The 22,473-nt window shown below is 35.5% G+C and overlaps 1 protein-coding gene across 1 annotated transcript in view; it reads right to left on the reverse strand.

The window, feature by feature from the left end:
• CSMD1 (CUB and Sushi multiple domains 1) overlaps positions 1-22,473 on the reverse strand; it is a 2,654,573-nt gene that overhangs the window by 165,544 nt on the left and 2,466,556 nt on the right. The window contains exon 50 of the mRNA XM_069065406.1: positions 20,568-20,753. Coding sequence (XP_068921507.1) covers positions 20,568-20,753 — 186 coding nt within the window. The remainder of the gene's footprint in view (positions 1-20,567; positions 20,754-22,473) is intronic.

Genomic DNA, 22,473 nt, shown 5'->3' on the forward strand with positions numbered 1-22,473 from the left:
GAAGGGAGGGAGGGAGGGAAAGAGGGAGAGGGAGGAAGGGAGGGAGAGACAGAGAGAGAGAGACAGACAGACAGAGAGACAGAGAGACAGAGACCGAGACAGAGAGAGAGAGAGAGAGAGAGAGAGAGAGAGAGAGAGAGAGAGAGAGAGAGAGAGAGAGAGAGAGAAGAGACAAAAAGCAGAGAGAGATGCAAGTGGGTGGAAAACAGATTCTATTTGAGATCTTTTCAACCACAGTAATTAAAAGCTGCTTTTCCCTATCCTCTCTTACTCCTACTGTGCTTTGGATAAAATCTGATAATTGCCAATCAAAGGAAGATAGTTAAAAGAAGAGGCAGAAAACCCCTCCTAAACTAATCAAACCTTGTTTCAGAGTTCTCCTAAGTAGAATAATGCAGTGTAAATCCATCCATCCATCCATACATATGTATGTATATGTGTGCATGTGTATCTTAAAGGCTCCAGAGAATCAGTAGTTCTTCCTTTTTTTCATTTCTCTGTTATACTTTTCCACCTGTGAACTAACACAACTTAGTTTTGCCTCTTTACCTTCATTTCTTTCTTTTTTTTCCTTGAATCATGCCATTTTTGTTGTACACTCCTTTAACACTTCTTAAAAATTCACCCTTTTTCTCCACACTTTATGGCAATGAGATCCTCATTGCTCTGTGGTTATGGTTAGCTTTTCTCATGACCAACACTTTTGGTGAACTGCCATATCATTTAACTTGTTTACTGCACTGGTGAGAATTCTGGAGCAAGGGCTTAGCAATTTAATAGGGGCTTTCTACCTCTTCTCTCTTCTTTTTTTTTTTTTTGCTTTTTGGAGGGCAATTGGGGTTAAGTGACTTGACCAAGGTCACACAGCTATTTTTTGTGTTAAGTGTCTTAGGCCAGATCTGAACCCAGGTTCTCCTGACTCCAGGGCCGGTGCTCTATTCACTGCTCCACCTAGCTGCCCCTTACCTCTTCTTATAATATGATATTAAAGTGGCTAAATGAGTTGTGGTATATGAATACAATTTAATACTTTTGTGTATAAGAAATGAGGAGCAGACAGTCTTCATATTTACCTGTAGAGAGACTTATACAAACTGATGCTGCATGAGAAGAGTAGAACCAGGAGAAATTTGTACACAATTACAGACACATGTAGGTGTGATTACTAACTCCGATAGACTAGACTCTTCTCAGCAATGCAAGGTTATAAGACAACTCCAAAAACCTCATGATGGAAAGAGATGTCTACATTGAGAAAAAGAACTAGAAAGAACAGAGTTTGAATGCAGATTGAAGCAAATTACCTGCTCTCTTTCTTTTTCTTGTTTGGTTTTGTTTCCTCTTTCCCATTGTTCATTCCATTGGTTACAATCCTTTACAACCTGACTAATGTTTAATGTGAAAGTATGTGCAGATCCTATACATAATTGCATGCCACCATGGGCAGGGCAGGGTGGGGGGAGGGACAGAGAAGAAGAAAGGGAAGGGGAGAAAATTTGAAACTGAAGAGATTGTGGGACTGAATCTTGTAAACTAAAAGGAAATAAATTAATTAAGGCAAAAAAGGGAACAAAACATAGTACAAAATGATATTAAACTGGCTTCCTTTGATTGACAGTTACTAGTTTCTATCCAAAGTATTGTAGGGGTGGGAGGGGGTGAGGAGAAGAAACTTTCCATTATTGTCTATGAGGGGGTCTCAAGAATAGTCTGTTTGCCACCTATTTTATATTTCTCCTTACTTTTTGTATTTTTTTCTCTGAGACACCTATGAAACCCCCTTCTATCTTGTCATTATTTATTATATATCTCATCCAATGTAGTATTAGAACTTAAAAATATTTATTTCTAATTTTGATTTTGGCAACTGATTATTTTGATTTTGGTTCTCAATTAATGTAATGGACTGAGGACATAGTAGCTAGTAAAGCCTTAAGATAGAAGAAGTTTCCTAAGACTCTTAGAAGAAAAAAACAAAATGAAACAAACAAAAAATAACAACAGCAAACCATTGGCTCTTGAGTCAGAGAACCTAGGTACAAATTTCACCTCTGATCCTTACTGCCTGTGTAAACCTGGGCAAATTTTTTGACTTCCCTGGGACTCAGTTTACTTATATGCAAAATGAAGGATTTGGACTAGATGTTCTCTGAGGTTTCTTCTAGCTCTAAGTCTATGATCCTATGGCTTATCAAATTTATATTGTATTTAGACTCTGAAACTATGAGAGTCCACCAAAACCTTCGATTAAATTAGCCTCACATATCATCATGGTGTTGATGATTAAAATACCCAAAGGAAGGACTTCAGTATGGTGGGCAGATATTCCACAGAGGATTTGTAGAAGCATGTGATTACTAATTTCATAGAACAAAAAGGCATGGATAAGTTGTAATTTGTAACAGTGAAAGGGTATTTTCATCAATGAAAGCCCAGAATCATTAAAATACTGATATATTCAAGTAATCCCACACTTCTTCTTTATACCATTTTACTCCTCTTTTCCTATTATTAGCTCCTATCCAAAAAAAAAAAAAGGACTGATAATTGGATGTGTGTAGAAGTAGAGAGAAAAGAAAGAAAAGAATCATTCACATTATGTCCCTTAATCCCCTTCTTAATCATAAAACTAACATAGGCATGCTCTCTCAGTGAAGCCCTAAACAGTTAAATACTCTTGAAAGATGTCAGCCCTGGAAAACCTTTGGAAATTTGATTACTGTTGAAAGAAAGGATATATCCAAAGTGTGGATAGCTATTTTTAAATTCACAGAGGTCATCACTTATAATATTTACAAAAGAAATCTGCTTTACAATGAGAAAGAAGCTTATTTCATTTTGCTTCAAAAAATAATGAAGTGTCAGAATATTTTTTTATATATTATCTTCAAATGAGAAAATCTTCACAGACTGCCTTGAAAATTGTTTAGAAAGCAAAGAATATTCTTTCATACATGGCAGAATGACTGGATTTGTATTTGTTTCCTTCTGTTCTGTTTACAATGTTTAAAACTTTTTTGTAGTGACAAGAGGCAAAAATCAAAATGTAGCAGATAAAAAGAATCTGGCAAAATCAAGAAGATTTTAAATACAGAGAATTTTTAAAAACCACCATGGCAGGGGAGAAAATGCTGTCAGAATATTAAAAGAATGACTCATATTTCTGTTGGTTCTGGGAGCAAAGGGACTGGAAAGTTAAGCAAAGATAGTCTTAGCGGAGAAAACAGTCTTCAAAACCATGGTGAGAGTAATGGGATTTTCTTAGTATAACTAGTTTCTTGAACAGATGAGGGTATATGAAGACGCAGAGAAGTAATTATTTGAATATAATCTTTCTAACAGTTAATGAAGAACCTAGAACCCATCTAGGTCTTCAATTTCCCATCAATTTGTTATTTAAACCTAGACTTGCATCTAAAATTGATGGCAGTTTTAGCTTGAAAAAGCCTCCCTTTCTGAGCTGTTCCCCTTTCACAACTATGTTAGCATTCACTAAAAAAATAGAAAAATTCCTATTAGTTGCCTTTATTTGCTATAAAGTCTCGATCTTGAAGGATTCTACATAATATCAAGCATCTATGGATATTGAAAAAACATTTGAAGCAGAATAGTAGAGATTGTTGTTATTGTTGTTCAGTCATTTTTCAGTTGGGTCTAACTCATTTTGGATTTCTTGGCAAAGATAATGCAGTGGTTTGCCATTTCCTTCTTCAGCTCATTTTGCAGATGAGGAAGCTGAAGCAAACAGGATTAAGTTACTTGCTCAGGGTTAAACAGCTACTAAGTATCTGAGTCCACATTTGAACTCAGGAACATGAGTTCCACTTAATGCTCACAATTCTGTGTAGTATATCACATGTTCTTTTGTCAAAAAGTTTAAAATATATGGAATGCGGTTTCTTTTTTAGTTTAACCCTTTAAACCATATTCTATATAATTGGTATTGTAAATACAAAAGAGGATGAATAATTATTTATACAACACAGCGACATTTCACCCAAAAAAATGCCTTGAAGATTGTATTAAGGAAGTTGTATTATATGAGATCTTCTATGTATAGTATACTCTCATTGTGACTATGTTTTCATTACAGCTAAGTAATACAATTCTGTAAATACAGAAGCATAGTCTCTGCTAGGATCTACGTATTAGGTATTGTTCAGGATAAGTTTTATCAACAAGGGCATAATACTGTTAATCCAATTCTTTCAACCATTTCTATGTTTTATACTGATTGTTGTGACAATCTAAAATAAAAATGAAAATGACTGAAATTTATACTCATTACGTAAATTTTAGATGAACAGATAGGATCAAATATTCATTTTGGAGCAGAACCTCTCTCTATATTATATTTTATATACACTATATGCACACACACACAGAGCACAGGATAAACTTGAGTTCAGATCCCAATTCTTGTATTTACTAGCTGTGTGATACAACCTCTCGGAGTCTCAGTTTCTGTATCTATATAATGGGGGAATCATAATAGTTTCACTACTTACCTCAAACAGTTGTTATTCTCTGTAAGCCTTAACATAATGAGGTAGTATTACTGTATTAATTCTGTAAATCCTTAACATAATGAGGTAGTATTACTGTATTAATTCTGTAAAACTTCGTTTTATATGCTAATATATTGATATTAAACGCTATTAAAAATAATATACTTGATTTTTTGTGGATTGCTTAGTATTCCATATTTTAATTATCAGACCTCCTTGTAGGTTCATATCAGAGCAGAATGTTGCAGTAGAAAGATCTCGACTGGAAATCAGAAGATTTTGGTCAGGATCTTAGTACTGTCACATTCATATATGTCCATATGACATATTCATATATGTCCTTAAACAGTTCACTTCCCTTCTTTAGGCCTCACTTATCTCATCAGCAAAATGAGGGGAGAAGAATGGATGTCTTCTAAGATTAGTTCTAGCGCAAACATTCTAAGATGCTAAATAAGTCTTTCCTCTTTTTCACTATTTTCTACAAATTAGTAATGTTTATAGAAGGCTTTGACATACCATTACCATTACTTTTAAATCAGTATAACTATTTGATTTGTACAAAAATGTTTATACAATCCCTTTTTTTCTCTATATGGTGAAAAGCAATTTATATTGTTTTCCTTTATAATGTCAGAGGTAACAAAAAAATGTCAAGGACTATCACAAATGCTTTTCTGATACATTTGAGGGACAATCCTATCCTTCTGCCACCAGTCACCCCCAGAACACCCTCCATCACATACACACACACACACACACACACACAAATACATACACACACATTCCCCATGGCTATTGCTTCAATACCTTCTCCCAGGAAATCTGAGGCAATGGTGGCTCCTTGAATAAAGTTTGAGAAAAAAATTTTCAAATCATTAATATTCTGATGCTGAATTATTTAGCAGGCCACACAGGCCTATAGCTGTTCATTAGCCATGAAACTAATTTCAAGCTCTAGTCATGAACAAAAAAGTAATACAAACTTTTCCATTATGACTGTTACCGGACAATATTGTACCAAAAATAGCTTACCAACTGGACAAAGTCGTTCAAGGTCATTGGATAATTTTATCAATTTGTTCAAAATTTTCCTTTGCATTAAGGATTTCTTTTATGCCTTGTTACAGCATAAATCAATACTCTTCATGTGAATATGTGTTTGTGAGGACACTGAATTCTACCTTAGATATTAAAAAGGAGAAAATATCACAATAGCTACATTTCCAGTTTTGTAACAAAAGTAGTGCAATGATGTAGTTGTTGATAGTAATAATAGCTTATGTAGAGCCCCTTTTGGATAAAATTGTTTTATATAATTAAACCTTAAGGTTAATGATGAGAAATAGAAATTCTGGTAGATAGAAAGTGATTACATGGCAATCTATGCTGTTCAGATTGAAAATAAACATTTTAAGGTATGGATGTCATATTTAAGGAAAAACATAGACAAACTGCATGTCTAGGTGGTACAGTGGATAGAGTGCTGAGCCTGGAGTTAGAAAGACTCATCTTCATGAGTTCAAATCCAGCCTCAGACACTTACCAGCTGTGTGACCCTGGGCAAGTCACTTAACCCTGTTTGTCTCAGTTTCCTCATCTGTAAAATGAGTTAGAGAAGGACATGGCAAGCCATTCCAGTATCTCTACCAAGAAAACCCCAAATGGGATTATGACGAGTCAGACACAATTGAGAAAATGACTGAACAACCATATAAACAACCTGGAGTATGACTGGAAAAGGGTCATGGAAGAGCCTCAGACCATGCCATATGAACATTGGTTGAAGTAATTTTGGATATTTTGAGTCTGAAAAAGACAAGACTTGAGGAAGACATGATAGCTGTTTTCAAGTATTTTTAGGGTTATCACATAGAAGACATTAGATTTTCAGTTTAGCCACAGAGAGGCAAAATGGATGAAAGGTGAAGAAAGACAGATTATGACTCCATGTAAGGAGACAAGTAACATGAGAGCTATTCAAAGGTAGAAGGCAATTCCTTGGGAAAGAGCAGGCTCTGTTTCATTGGAAGTCTTCAGCACAAGTCTGGGTGATATAAGAAATGACCCCAAATCATCTGTTACAGCCTATATTAGGTCATTCCACTTTCCTCCAGTTATTAGTACTCTCTTTCTCTCTCCCTTATAATTGCTTTACATAACCTTATATAGACTTTATCTTGAGAGCAGTTTTCTGCCTTTATACCCTCAGTGCAGACAATAGAGACCTGCATATTCCAAAATACTCTAACATGACTTCATTGATGTGGATATTTTGTCTAATGTCACAGATCACAATTTGTACGTGCCTACCTCTCCTATCCAACTTTTGTATACTTTTTAAATGAGTTCTTCTAAGGTTGTTTTGTGGATTGCTTAGTATTCCATATTTTAATTATCAGACCTCCTTACAGGTTCATATCAGAGCAGAATGTTGCAGTAGAAAGATCTCTTGAGTGGAAATCAGAAGATTTGGGTCAGGATACTAGGGGTCTTTATTGATTCTTCTTACCATTGTGTGTGTACTGTAAGCCTCACTTACTCTGTTAGGCTTCTGTTTGATGAGACAGATTGAAAAAGGTCCCAAATTCATAGTAATTCTGTTCTCTGAAGTATAGTTATCAAACATATGTATGGTTTATAATTGTGCTGCAATTGGAAAATAGACACTCCCTAACAGGCTGGTGAGTTTGTATTAGATCCCTGTAGGAGGAATGATCACTCTTTTCTGAACTCTCAGAAGCGCCCCATGCCTTCATCATGCCCCAAATGAAGGGGAAATAAGTGAATTCAAGGATAGTGTCCACCACAAATATTTATGAAAATACTAGGTCAGATGCACTCTAGAATACAATAAAAGGGCAAGACTGGTGGCAGGCCCTCAAATATACACATACATACAGATACACACAGTCTATTATTTCTGACTTGACTCTACCTTCTCATGGTCTTGCTTAGAATCTTCAGTTTGAGGAAGAGACCTGCAGATATCACTACTGCTCCACGTAACAGGCAAAGACCTCTTGCCCTCTACTTCTCTCCTTCTCCTCTCTGGAGATCCTCTAAAAACTCCTACTGAAGGTGGGGAACTCAGTCCTTCAGTCCTAATCTTGGGTTAGCTTTATCTCTTCAGAGGATGGCAAGAAATAAAACCCAGGATCTTTGTGGCTAGCCCAAGAAATGCCCAGGGATTGTTAAATGTGAATAGTAGTAGAACACATAATTTGACCATAATACAATATATCAAGTTTATCTTTTCAGCTATACATGTTTGATGACTTCCTTTATTCAAGTTCTTTTTGTTTCCTTACTTACTATTTGTTATTCTCCTTTATTCCTCTGCATCCCCTCTTGACTGGACTTCTTTCTCCACTTCCTAGCAGTCTTCTCATCCTGAAAGATGTCTTCCTCATCATGCTTCAGCAGTCCCCTCATTCTGAAAGCCTCCTTTGCCATCATGCTCCAGCAGCTTTCTCATGATGGAAGATCCCTATGTCCCTCTGTAGCCCCTTCCTCTGGTTGGTCATATTTTGCCTCAGAGCCTCTGTATAACCAGAACATCTCCAGACCATCCATGTATACTCCTTCATTCCTGTATGGGACCTTCTTCTGACTGTTAATACTTCTTTCTCCATAATGTACCTTCTCATCCCTTTCAGCTTTATTGTATATGTCGTCTTTCCCTATAAGACTTCAAGCTCCCAAGGCAGGGATCTTTCTTTTTACTACTATTCATATCTCCAATGTTTAGTGCAGTGTTTGGCACATAGTAAACACATAATAAATGCTTCTCTTGACTTGTTACATTTTTCAACCTGCTCATAGTCACAACTTCCCTTTCTATTGCCTTTCAAGTAATAGCCATTTTTAATTCTTCAGATAACATAATGTTCCATGATTTATACATGTCACTTCATTGTTTACTGCCAGTGGTTATCACAATATCTGGAATTCGTTCTTTGATGATAATAATAAATTAGCATTTATATAGTGTCTTCAAGTTTTTAAAACCCTTTATAAATATTATCTCATATTATCCTTTAAACAACCTTGGGAAATATATACTTTTATTATCCCCATTCAACAGTGGGAAAGGGGAAGTAAATAAGCATTTATATACTGCTTACTATGTGCCAGGCACCATGGTAAGAACTTCAGAAATATCTTAGCTGATCCTCTCAACAATGCTCAGAGGTAAGTGCTATTATTATCACTATTTTACAATTAAGGAAATTGAAGCAAATAAAGGTTAAGTGACTTGTCCAGGTTCACATATCTAGTAAGCACCTAAGGCTGAATTTGAACTCAAGTCATCCTAAAATCCAGGTCCAGGACTCTATCTGTTGTGCCACCTATCTGGCTTTTAATTATTGATTAAAAATGCTTATTGAATTGTATCCCAGAGGTCATTTCTTTACTGGGAAAGTAGGACTTACATAGCTTTTGAGATCTATTCCATCTTATAAACACTGATTTTTATCCTTATGATCACATAAGTGTTAAATGACAATGAATACAGGATTTTTCACTCTAATGCCCTAAATGTTCTTAATAGCATTGAAAGCTATCTTTTTTCAAAGTTAAATGAAAAAAAAATCATATTCTTCAGATAGTAATAATTAAGCATAGGTAATAACAAGCTTTGGAAGTATTTATTCATGCTGTCTTTTGAATAGGGTTGTAAAATATACTCTAGTCAGTTCATAATGTTCAGAGTTCATTTGGTGGCATATTAGAAAGGAAACCTTAAAATCAGACCCTTTTAATATTCTATTAACCAAACCTCTTTGAACAAGGTCCAAAAACACATTATACTGAATTCACTGTATACTAAATAAAGTTCAAAGTTCTTTTGGGCTTTTTTTACATTATTAATCATTATAAGGTAACTTGAAAGCAAAATCAAAAGTATCAATATGCTATAAAATTCATGAACTGCAAATTCAGAGTAGCCTCATGTTAAGTAAGAAGTTGACTATTTGGATCTGACTTTCCTCTAAATAAAATGTATATAATGCATATCTATTCATCATTGTGTCATACCATTAAATCCAGGACATTAATACCAATGACCCTCCCTTGTTTCATTATGTAACCAGCATGAATCAGATCTTCAATGATCCAAAACTAGTCTAAGTAAATAATTAAAATGAAAAGAAATGAGCCTCAAACTTCAGCCTCAGGGACATATATTACTAGACAGAGTGTGCAAACCTCACCACATTTATTTATTATAGCCTTCATTTTAGCAAACCTAGGGATAGAACGAGCTAATACATTTACCATATACATTTGTGTGGGGCATTTGCTATTTGTCAACAACTGAAATGCTTCCTCTCTAGAGAGATAATGTATTTATCTACTAACTTCCCTATAGTTTAAGTAACATAGAATTGTCTCATGTTACCATATCACCCTTAAGAAGCTCGGTTTCTGGAAGAATATGCTTTAAAAGGTAATGGGTGAGTGAATCATCAACACAATGTAAGGATACTTTTCTTATCGTTTGTGTTCCCTCTAATTTAGAAACTCAGAATGTTCAGAATGTGAGAACTTTAAGGGTTCTTAGAGATCATCTAGTTCAACTCCCTTAAATCCTTTCATCATACTTTTCACTCAGGTAGGCAAATTAAAGGAAAAAAAAAGCTAATGGACATATCAAGCTTTTCAATTCCAAGGAATTTTCATATTGTAATATCTACACACCCTAAAGTTATTTAGGTTTTGGAGGAATGAGCCTTTTGAAGGAGGAAGGAAAAAATGGCATTTATTGGTTTTCAAAAGTTAGAATCAAGCTTTTAATTTTTTTTAATTTTTAATATAAACATACTAAAATTTATTTTTAAATTAAAATTTAATTAATTTTTTATTTTTCAACATTCACTTTCATAAGATTTTGGGTTCCAAATTTTCTCCCCATCTCTCCCCTCCTCCCACCCCAAAATAGCATGCATTCTGATTATCCCTTCCCCAAATTTTCCCTCTCTTCTATCATCCACACCCCCTCTTCTCTTATCCCCTCCCTTCCATTCTTCTGTAGGGCAAGAGAAATTTCTACAACCCACTATCTGTATATTTTATTTGCCAGCTGCATGTAAAAACAATTATTTTTTTCTTTCTGGAGGGGGGAAAGGCAGAACAATTGAGGTTGTGACTTGCCCAAGGTCACACGGCTAGTAAGTGTTAAGTATCTGAGGCTGGATTTGAACTCAGGTCCTCCTGACTCTAGGGCCGGTACTCTATTCACTGTGTCACCTAGCCGCCCCCTAAAAACAATTTTTAACATTCATTTTTAAAACTCTGAGTTCTCCCTCCCTCCCTCCCCAACCACCCTGATTGAGAAGGCAAGCAATTCGAGAATTAAGCTTTTTATTACTACTAACTGAAGTAATCATTTCTAAGTATAACTGGCACTAAACAGAACAGAGAGGATGAGGGGGGCAGGGTAGAAGTACTTTCAAAATTTAAACATTTTTTCAATTGCTAAATAATAAATTTTCAAAACTTTTTATATTCAAATTATTTACTTAATTAATTCAATGACTTAAAACTTGTACTACATGTGCAAGACAGTTTATTAGTTATGAAATATCTCTTGGTCTTCAGTCTAAATTTGTGTTTTTAAACTTTTATTTTTATAAGGAAGAGATAAAGGTGGTTGAGCCAAGATGGCAGCATAGAAGCAGGAAATTCTGTGAGCTCCCCCAACAACCACCTCAAATATATATGAAATATGACTCTAAACAAATTTTAGAGCTACAGAATCCACACAATGACAGAGAGAAACAAATCTCCTGCTGAAGGCAGCTCAGAAGGCCTAAAGAAAGGGTCCATCACAGCACACTGGGAGCTGAGTGCAATCCCCCATGAGACGCACAGTTTTGGCCTCACAGTGGCCCCAAACAGTGGCTACCAGAGCAAACTTTAGGAGAGTGAATCAGCAGCAGCTGTGGTGGTTTCCAGACATCTCAACCCATAAACACCAAGGAGCAAGGAAAAGGTCAGTCGGGAACTCTGTTGGAAAGGAAGGCTGTGGTCTAGCCCCTGTCCCAGGGGTGAGAGGTGGCGGAGGTGTGGTGGCTGCAGCTACTTCACCTCAAGACTGCCTCCAGAGCTCCTGGTCTGCAGTTCATAAGGGGACCAAACGACCATTCAGAGGGTAATTGCTTTTGCTTTAACCTGCTTGGAACTGGATTGCTCTCTTGGGTGGAGGTCCTAGGGTGTGTGGCCAGTGGTCCAGAGCCTGTGGAGCCTGCAGAGAGGGCAAAATCTTAATAGCTCCAGCAGCTGCAAAAACCCCAGCTATCTGGGACAAAGCTGTCCTCTCTGGAAGAAGAATTCTACTGCAGCAAAGAGCTCAAAAGTCAAGCAACTGACAGGCAACATGAGCGAGCAGAGGAAGCAAAGCAAGAAGATAATTATTATAATTATAAAATTAATTAATTAAAAACCTTAGATTCCTTTTTTTGGGGACAAAAAGGATCAAAGCATGGAATAGGAAGAAGACAATGAAGACAGATCTCCTGCATCAAAAGCTTCCAAGAAAAATATGATCTGGTTATAGGCCATAATGGAGCTCAAGCAGGATTTTGAAAATCAAGTAAGAGAAGTGGAGAAAAAATTGGAAAGAGAAATGAGAATGATGCAAGAAAATCATGTAAAGCGAGTCAACAGGGGCGGCTAGGTGGCACAGTGAGTAAGAGCGCTGGCCCTGGAGTTGGGAGGACCTGGGATCGGTTTCGGCCTCAGATACTTAAAACCCACACAAAATTGGCCATGTAACCTTGGGAAAGTTATTTAACCCCAACTGCTTAAAAAAAAAACTGACTGAAGAAAATAACACCTTAAATAGACTAATTCAAATGACAAAAGATGCCCAAAAAGCCAATGTGGAGAAGAATGTCTTTAAAAGCTGAATTTGCAGGGGTGGCTAGGTGCACAGCAAATAGAGCACCAGCCCTGGAGTCAGGAGGACCTGAGTTCAAATCTGGCCTAAGACACTTAACACAAAACTAGCCGTGTGACCTTAGGCAAGACACTTAACCCCAATTGTTCTCTTTTACCCCCTCAAAAAAAAAAATGAAACACAATATTTTGGGGCCGCTAGGTGGCTCAGTAAATAGATCACCAGCCCTGGAGTCAGGAGGACCTAAGTTCAAATCTGACTTCAGACACTTAACACAAAAAAACTAGCCATGTGACTTTGGGCAAGTCACTTAACCCCAATTGCCCCTCACAAAGAAAGCAAAAAAAAAAAAAAGCCAAATTTGCCAGATGGAAAAGGAATTTCGAAAGCTCACTGAAGAGAATAATTCCTTCATAATTAGATTGGAGCAAATGGAAGCTAATGACTTTCTGAGAAATCAAGATACTATAAAACAGATCCAAACAAATGAAAAAATAGAAGGCAATATGAAATATCTAATTGGAATAAACACTGACCTAGAAAATTAATCCAGGAGAGATCATTTTAAAATTATTGGACTAACTGAAAGCCATGATCAACAAAAGAACCTAGAAATCATCCTTTAAGAAACTCTCAAGGAAAATTGTCTGATATTTCAAAACCAGAGGGCAAAATAGAGGTTGAAAGAATTCACTGATTGCCTCTTGGAAAAGATCCCAAAAAGAAAACTCCTAGGAATATCATAGCCAAATTCCAGAGTTCCCAGATCAAGGAGAAAATATTACAAGCATCCAGGAAGGAACAATTTTACTATTACTATATTGATAAAACAAAATCAGGATAACCCAAGACCTAGTACCTTCTACATTAAGGTATCGAAGGGCTTGGAACATGATATTCTGGAGGTCAAAGGAGATGGGATTAAAACCAAGAATCACCTACCCAGCAAAACTGAGTATCATGTTTCAGGGGAAAATATAGATATTCAGTGAAATAGAGGACTTCTAAGCATTCTTGATGAAAAAACCAGAGTTGAATAGAAAATCTGATGTTCAAATACAAGAAGCAAGAGAGGCATGAGAAGGTAAATAGGCAAAAGAAATCATAAGGACCTTATCACAGTTGAAGTATTTATATTCCTACATGGAAAAACTATAATTGTAGCTCATGAGACTTTTTTCAGAATGAAGATAGTTGAAGAGAATATTTATATGTGTGTATACATATATATGTATATATACATATATGTTTATATAGTAGGGTATATGTGCATATAAATACATATGTAAGTGTGTGTATATACGTGTACATGTATACATTGACAGAAGGTACAAGATCAGTTGAATAGGAAGACATGATATCTCAAAAATAAAATTAAGAGGTAAGAGAGGAATATAATGAGAGGAGATAGGGAGAGACAGAATAGGGTAAATTATCTCATATAAAAGAGGTAAGAGAAAACTATTACAATGGAAGTTTAGAACAGGAAGCCAAAACGTAATGGATCAACCTTATTCTCACTGAATTTGGCTTAAGGAGGGAATAACATACACATTCAATTGGGTATCTTCCCAATTGGGGATTAGAGGGGGGAAGGGGATTAGAGGGGGAATGATAGAGGGGAGGGCGGATTGTGGGGAGGGTAGTTAGAGGCACACACTTTTGAAAAGGGAGAAGGTCAAAGTAGAAAATAGAATATATGGGGCAAGATGGGATGGAGGGTAATATAGTCTTTTTTTATGTTTTTGTTTTTTTGCTTTTTGGAAGGCAATTGGGGTTAAGTGATTTACCCAAGGTCCCATGGCTAGTTTTTGTGTTAAATGTCTCAGGCTGGATTTGAACTCAAGTCCTCCTGACTCCAGGGCCAGTGCTCTACTCACTGTGCCACCTAGCCGCCCCTATAGTCAGTCTTTTACAATATATTTACAATATATTTTACAATAAATTTACAATATATCTACTACGGAAATGTTTTGAGTAACTATATATGTACAACCTATATTGAATAGTTTATCTTCCCAGTAGGGGTGGGTGATGAGGGAAGAAGGGAAAGAATCTGGAAATCAAAGTTTTAAAATCAAATATTAAAAAAAATTATTATTACTATTTTTACATGCAACTGGGAAATAAGATATACAGGTGCTGGAGTGTAGAAATCCATCTTGCCCTACTAGAAAGTCAGAGGAGGTATGGGGGAGGATATAAGAGAGAGCAGACTGGGGGAAGGGGTATTCAGTAGGATCACTATTTTGGGGTGGTTGGTAGTGGAAAGAGAGGGAGAAAATTTGTAATTCAAAACCTTGTGGAAATCAATGTTGAAAACTAAAAATAAACAAAAAAAGAAGAAAAAAAAGAGATGAAAATGACAGAAAAATTTTAATATCATATTACCTATTACCTACCACTCCTTCTTAATAATACTAGTAATATCCCTGCATTCCTACAATTAAAATTTTTACCTTCATTGAGTTGAGCTTAACTACACCTTAAGTCCCCATCCTGGAATTTTACCTTGTAAAGTAACCTATCCTGACCTGGATCTCAGATCCTAATGTCCTTGTCTTACTGAGACATGGCAAGTTAAATCATGAAGGGTAAATTTATCAGAATGAGTGTGTATTGTCAGATTGCCATGGACAACTGGGGTCTCCTCACCAGGCTCCCCTACCTCATTTGACCCTGCTCTGCTTTTCCTGCTAATAAAAGTATAAAAGCTTTTTCTGTAAGTTTCCTTATTGGACATCTTTGTATGTAAATGTGGGTGATCCCCAAGGCCACTGGCTTAAGAATCTGTTAATTAAAGGTGTTTTATCCCTTCACTTATGAGTTTGATTTGTTTCAGGACTTGACAAAAATAACATACATACCAGATCAATTTATAGTTAAAACTATAAAACTCAGTAAAATCTATAGAAAAAAATATTCATTGCTATCTTCAACTGAAGTAACAAATCACAATATGGGTAAATGGTATACAATATATTTGACTTTTGGCTATATGATATGGTCACTGGAGCCCCTCTAATTTCATCAGCATAGAAAGTTCTCAGCTCTTTCCACTGGAGCACATTAGCCACTTACATGTACCTTATAGTCTTAATGATACTGAGAAGGTAAGAGGATCCACAGAGTAGGACCCATCATTATATATCTAGTATGTGCTAGACATAAGACTTGATTTCAAGTCTCCCTGACTCCTGAGGTCTCGATCTAGTCTACCCATGAATTATAAAGCTCTTTTTAATTTAGTGAAGTAAGCCTAAATCAGTGAGAAACTTTATGCCTAGTAATACTGTTTCTAATAATAAACTAACTCCAATGAATGAATACACATTAATGAAATCAGTAATTAACAACCATGCTGTAATGAAGACAACAGTCATTACTATTAAGTGACAAATTAAAGTAATAATTTATTTTTAGTTCTATTGTACTTTCACTTACAAATATATTCCTAGAATTCTAGCTACCAGCAATATGTCAAAGAATGTACCTTTAGAATAAAGATTAGTAGAACTTGAAGTCTCTTTAGTGAGACAAAATATAAGACCTGTTGAACTCTTAGGTACTAAATGGGTCACTTCAGAGTCTTGATAATGTGAGTCAGCCACATCTTTCAGAAATATCTACATTGGATGATTTTTAAAAACAGGGAAATTTATCGCAGGACTGAATTGGTCAAAGTCTCCTAAAGAAAATGTTCCATATGACTGAACCATCATTTTGAATGGGTGAATACATTATCCTTGCTTTTTTAAAGACAGATGATCTTAGGACAAACAGGGCAATTTGTTTTCTATTCTTAGCTGGAATACAAGTAGTTGTTCTTTTTCTAGACAGAAACATATAGTGATTCATTTTAAATAGACTTTTCTCCAGTTGGATGATAGTCCAAAAATTCATCAACATTCTACTTTCTTGGAGTCATTAAATATTTCTTGCCACATGTGATATGGTGATGTGTGCAGTATGGTACAGTGGAAAGAACCCTGGAATTAGAAGCAAGAGGTTTATATTTGTATCCTGGCTCTGATACTACTGCATGGGTGACCAAACTAAGCTGTTTTACATCTCTGACACCAGTTTTACAATGAAGAATTAAGTCCTCATAATCCCTGAGGTTAAAAATTCCTTCCAGCTCTAACTTGATATGATTCTTTGTGTAATGATAAACTCAGTGGTCCCTGCCCTTTACCTTTTGCCCCTTACCTAACTGACTCCCTCTCCTGATTTCCCTATTTCTACAAATATTGGGTTCATTCTGTAAATCACTGGAGCTAAAAACCTTAAGGTCATATAAATTTAGTACCAATCTGCCTTTCCAACTTTTTCTTGCACAAATGTCTGTCACACATTCTGTATTACAAACAAACTAGTCTATTTCGTGTTCCCTAAATGTAATCCCTTATTTCTACATCCACATCTTTGCTCGTGTCATTTTACCTTTTTTTTGTCTTGCACAACTCTGCTTTAAGACCATGTTTAAAGACCCAGTTCAAACGCAATATTTAATGTGAAACCTTCCTTGATCCTCCTTCACAGAAGCTTTCTTTTTTTCCTCTATAACCCATAAAGCTTTGTTCATGCTTCTTGGAAAGTGCTAATTTATACTGATTGTTGTGATTATGGTTTCAATTTATATGATTCACTATGCAATTAGCAGTAGCCTAGCAAATTCAGTCATTCAATCAATCAGCAAGCACTAATTAAGGACATATTATTTGTCAGGCATTGTGCTGAGTGTTGAGGATGCAAAGAAAGGTGAAATAGCTGTCCCTGTCCTCAAAGAGCTCACATTCTAATAGGAGACAACACAAAAATACATAGAGAGAAGATACCCATAGGGTACATGAAAACTCTAGCAGGGGAGGCCCCCTGCAGAAGGTCAGATGTGAGTTGAGTTTTGAAGGAAGCCATAAGGCAGAAATGAAGAAGGCAAGCATTCTAGGCATAGGAGTCAGATTGTACAAAGACACGGAGAAGTGAAATGGGGCATTTGATGTGAGAAATGTCAAGTAATCCAGTGAAGCAAAATCATTGAGTATTTGGAGGCAAGCAGTGTCAGAAAATGAGGAGGGACCAGGTTGTAAATGGTTTTAAATGTATATTTGATCCTGTTGGCAACAGGGGGTCATGTGAGCTTGTGAAGTTGTGGGGTGGCATGTTCTGACCTGAGATTTAGGTAAATCATTCTGTCAGGTGAATAGAGGATGAGCGGCAGAGAAGAGAAACTTAAGGCAAGAAGTCCAACCAGAAGTCTATTGCAATAATTCAGGCATGAGGTGATGAACTTTTTGCCAGTGTGAATAGAGAGAAAAGAACTATATAGAGTAGATAAAGTGGAAATAATGTCTCAACAATTGATTGTATATAGAGGATGAGTAGGTGTGAGTGGTAAAGGATGACACCAAGGTTTTGAGTTTGTATTACTGAGAGGATGGTGGTATACTTGATGGTAAAAGGAAAACTGGGAAGAAGAGAACAATAATGAATTTTGCTTTATATTTCCCAATGCAGCTCCCCAATCCACTTTTAAGGACCCCGCATCCACTCATACAACTTTCTTTTACTTAAGTAGGAATTAATCCCATCTATTATGTTACTGGGAAGACTGAGTACATCTTTAAGCCTTTTCTGATCCATCTTAATGTTAGTATATACTGTTTGATTATTATTAATTTATCCTTTACATATATTGTTTGTACAGAATTGTTTACATGTTGTCTCATCTCCCCTTTAGAACACAAGCTCCTTAAGGGTAGGCACTATGTTTTACCTGTCTTTATATCTTTAAGTGCTTTAGTACAGTGCCTGGCACATCGTAGGCTCTTAATACATGTTGATTTGACTTGATTTGATCTATAGGGAGGTATGTCATCAGTACCTGCCACTCCTTTTCCCCAAACACATAGCTCAAAATATTTCTGTGCCTTCACCTACCTTTTTCTTTCCACTATTAGGGAGTGAGATCATCCTTTACTTAGCACTGCAAACTCCTAAGTTTGTGCTCTCAATCATATCTCTTCCCACCTCCTCCAAGAAGCTTGCTTTATCAATCTCTCCTTTCTCTCATCTTGTAGATTTCTCCCATTACTGGTTTGTTTGGGGATTTTTTGGTATTACTAACAAACATGTTCAAGTTTTTTTCTATTCAAAAATTAAAAGCAAAAAATAAAATTTCTAGTGACCTAATGATGATGATGATAACAGCTAGATAATAAAATATATTATTTATATAACATTTAAAGGCTTGTGAAGAGCTTTACATGTGTTAAGGTAACCTTTGGACCTCACAACAGCCTCTATAAGGTAAGTGCAATTATTATTCCCACTTTATATTTGAGGAAATATGAATTGAAAAGACTTACCCAGAGTCATGTAATTAGTAAGTACCATCCCTTCAATTCTCATAGTATATTTCTCCTTCCCTTTACTGTCAAATTTCTTTTTAAAAGTCTCTACATGTTCTTTTTTCCACTTTCTCACCATTTAATCACTCTTCAGTGCTTTCTAACCCTCCCTCCCCAGTCTACTGAAACTGTCTCCCAAAACCTCTCACTTATCATTGTACATGCTTCTCAATATGCAAGCTGCTTGTACCATTGATCACCCCTTTTTCTTGAGTAGTCTGCTCCTTTGGCTTACATTACTCTCTCTTAGTTTTTCTCTTAAATGACTTACTGTCCATAGTGTCTCTTTTTGATAATTCATCATTTTAGATCTTCTCTTTGCATACCCTCTTCCTGCAAGATCCTATGCCTTTAACTATAAGTATAGTTTTCAAGTCTGTATTTCCAGCTTCAATTTATCTTACTCACTCTGTTACCTGACGTTCAATTGCCTGTTTAACATCATTGCATGGATATCCTGCTGGCACCTTGAATTTACCATGTTTAAAATTGTATCCAATCTCTGTACATATTTCTGGATTTCTGTTGATGTCACCATTATCCTCCCAGTTGTTCTGATCAATGACTTTGGAGTCATTTCTTATTTTTCCCCTTCTCTCATTCCATACATTGAATCACTTACTACTGTTGATTTCCCATTTGTAATATCATTATCCATCCCTATTTATATCAATCCTTGTCTCTCCATAGAACCACCACCTTTATTTTTTTAGGTTGGAGGCATTGTTGTTGCCTCCTAATTGGTTTCTCTGTGTCCATGCTTATCCATGCTCTATCTTTCACAAAGCTAACAAAATTATTTTCCTACAACAGAAACTCAACAATGTCATTTACCTCATCAAAAAAATAATTGACTCCTTACTGCCTATGAAGTAAAATAAAAATTCCTTCATTTCTATTACCTCTAGGATCAAATACAAATTCTTCTGTATGGCATGCAAATATCCTCACAACTTGACCCTTCTTATTTGTCCAAGTCTTTTTACTTATTCTTATTCTTACATTTCCTCCCTCTATACTCTATAATCTTGCCATACTGGCCTGCTTACTGTTCTGCATAGATGACGCACCATCCTTTCTTTCAATGTCTTTGTATCAGTTGTCTACCATGTCTGGGATACAACCCTTTCTCACCTCTGTCTTTAGAAACTCTGGTTTCTGGTTCAGATTAAGTGTTATCATCCATATAAATGTTTCTTCATCACCCAGCTGCTCCCTATACTAGCTTATATTCATTTTTATATATTCTGTATTCCCTAATATATGATCATATTGTCTTCCTCATTAGAATGTAAATTCTTTGAGGGCAAATACTGTACTTTTGTATCTCTACCTGTTTTTTATATCTCTACCTGTTAGAATATATTATCTCTGGTATATAATTAGCATTCATTAAATGCTTTTTGCTTGATGGATTGATTAATCTTCCACAGTTTGTTTCAAATCTACCAATTCCAGACCTATTTCAAATAATTCCCTTTCATGGACTCTCTATTTCAGCCAAAAAATAAATGAGGTGCAACACAATATAAAATAAGAAACATAAGCATTCACTATGTACAAGGCACTATAATATAGGTTACTTTGTGCAGACAGTTTGTTTAATTCTAAAGCTGACAAGACTTAAGACTCCAAGGTCTTATGGTGTACTATAGAACTTACAGACATTAGAATTTAAACTTCCCATGAATAATTTTCCTAATTGAACCTAGAAAAACGGGCTAAGAATTTTTGAACACTCACGTTTACAGGTGGGCGGCTTTCCTTTGTTACTCCACAATCCATCTTCTTGACAAGTTGTTGTTCCTTGTTGACTAGATTCTAGCCTGAAGCCTTCGTTACATTCGTAATTCACTTTACTGTCCAAAGTAAACTCATTACCCGTAAAAGATCCATTTCCAGGAGATTCTGGAATGCCACAGGAAACAGCTGAAAATAAGAAAAAAAATCTGGCTCACTCATATGCTATCAAAATACATTTATATTTCACAATTCTTTCTACTTGAAAAGCTTATGAAGAAAGGGCTTTGAGAAACTTAAAGAAATGTATATTATTATTATTATTCCTAATATTTTCCCTGAATAATTTACAAGAAAGTTATCCATATTCTCAAACAATAATATATAAGCTGAGACTTCCTAGTGACTTCCTAGAGATTAAAGTGAATAGTTTAAATATTGTCTTTCCCTTAATTCATATCTGGGTCACTGCTTTTAACATATGCCCAAATTTTAAGGCTGAAAGTCAGTTTAGTGATCATTTTATCCAAACTCTTCCTTCTACAAGTGGAAAAGGGAGGCCCAGAGAGATTGAGTGATTTTCCAAAATTTTATTAATGTTTAGTTTCAAGTATAGTTGTGTAAAAGGTGCTATGTGATTTTTCAAAAAGAAAGATAAAGTTCCTGAAATCAAGGAAATTAAACTTTAATCTAGTGGAATATTTGACCTCTAAGTATACTCTTGAGTCAAAATCATGATCAATTCCCATAGAGATCCCATGCTTGGCTATATAGTCAGAGATTAAAGACAGAAAAAAGGATCTATTTGCACCAAAATATTTATGATAGCAATTTTTATAACAACAAAGAGTTCAAAACAAAATAGATATTCATCTACTAAGAAATGGCAAAATAAATTGTGATAAATGAATACTACTGTGCCTAAGAAATGATAAATGCCAGTACATAAATATGGGGAAACTTAAGCACAATGAAGTGAACAGAATGAGGAAAACAAAGATTACCCCCCAAAAAAAAGAAAAGAAAGAAATGCAATTGTGTAAATCTAATGACTACACTGAGGAAGATATTAGAAAATATACATCCTTTCCTTAAGAGGTAAGAGACTATGATGTGGGGCTGTGCATATACTTTGAATATCAGACTTGGTTGATATGTTGATTAGTTTTGCTGAAATATACTTATATATAGATACACACACATATAAAAATATATACACATGTGTATATGTATATACATGCATGTACCTATATATGTACTTATATACATATTAAATGTACATATATATTTGTTGTTTTGGTTTAAAGGATGGCTGTCTTGGTAGGCAGATAGACATAACTAGAAAAGGAGATATAAATACATAATATATCAATAAACTCAGAGTTTGTACACTTTGGGGGTATGGAGGAGGGTCTACACTTATCATTTCTTTTTTTGTTGTTGTTGTTTTTTTGCTTTTTGGAAGGGGAAAGGTAGGGCAATTGTGGTTAAGTGACTTGCCCAAGGTCACACGGCTAGTAAGTGTTAAGTGTCTGAGGCCACATTTGAATTCAGGTCCTCCTGACTCCAGGGTTTTTGCTCTATTCATTATGCCATCTAGCCACCCCTAGATATGTGATTTCATTAGTGAAGGAAATTATCAGTGTAAACACTGTGTCCACAAATGCATATGAACATTACACTCACACCTGCATGTGTGTGTGTGTGATATATAATATATATAATGTGTATATGTGTATGTGTGTAAGTATATTATAGCTATATGAAAATTCTTTTTTTTAATATAAAGAAGACAATAGTTCCTGAAATCAATGAGACAAATTTAAACATAATGGAAAGTTAACTTTATATAGGTATACATATATGTATGTGTGTGTATATTTATATGCATTGATAGAGGAAGTTTTCA

Source organism: Petaurus breviceps, unplaced genomic scaffold, assembly GCF_028583685.1.
Source record: "Petaurus breviceps papuanus isolate PSGF00001 unplaced genomic scaffold, PetGlider_PUasm1.0 90686, whole genome shotgun sequence".
Lineage (NCBI taxonomy): Eukaryota > Metazoa > Chordata > Mammalia > Diprotodontia > Petauridae > Petaurus > Petaurus breviceps.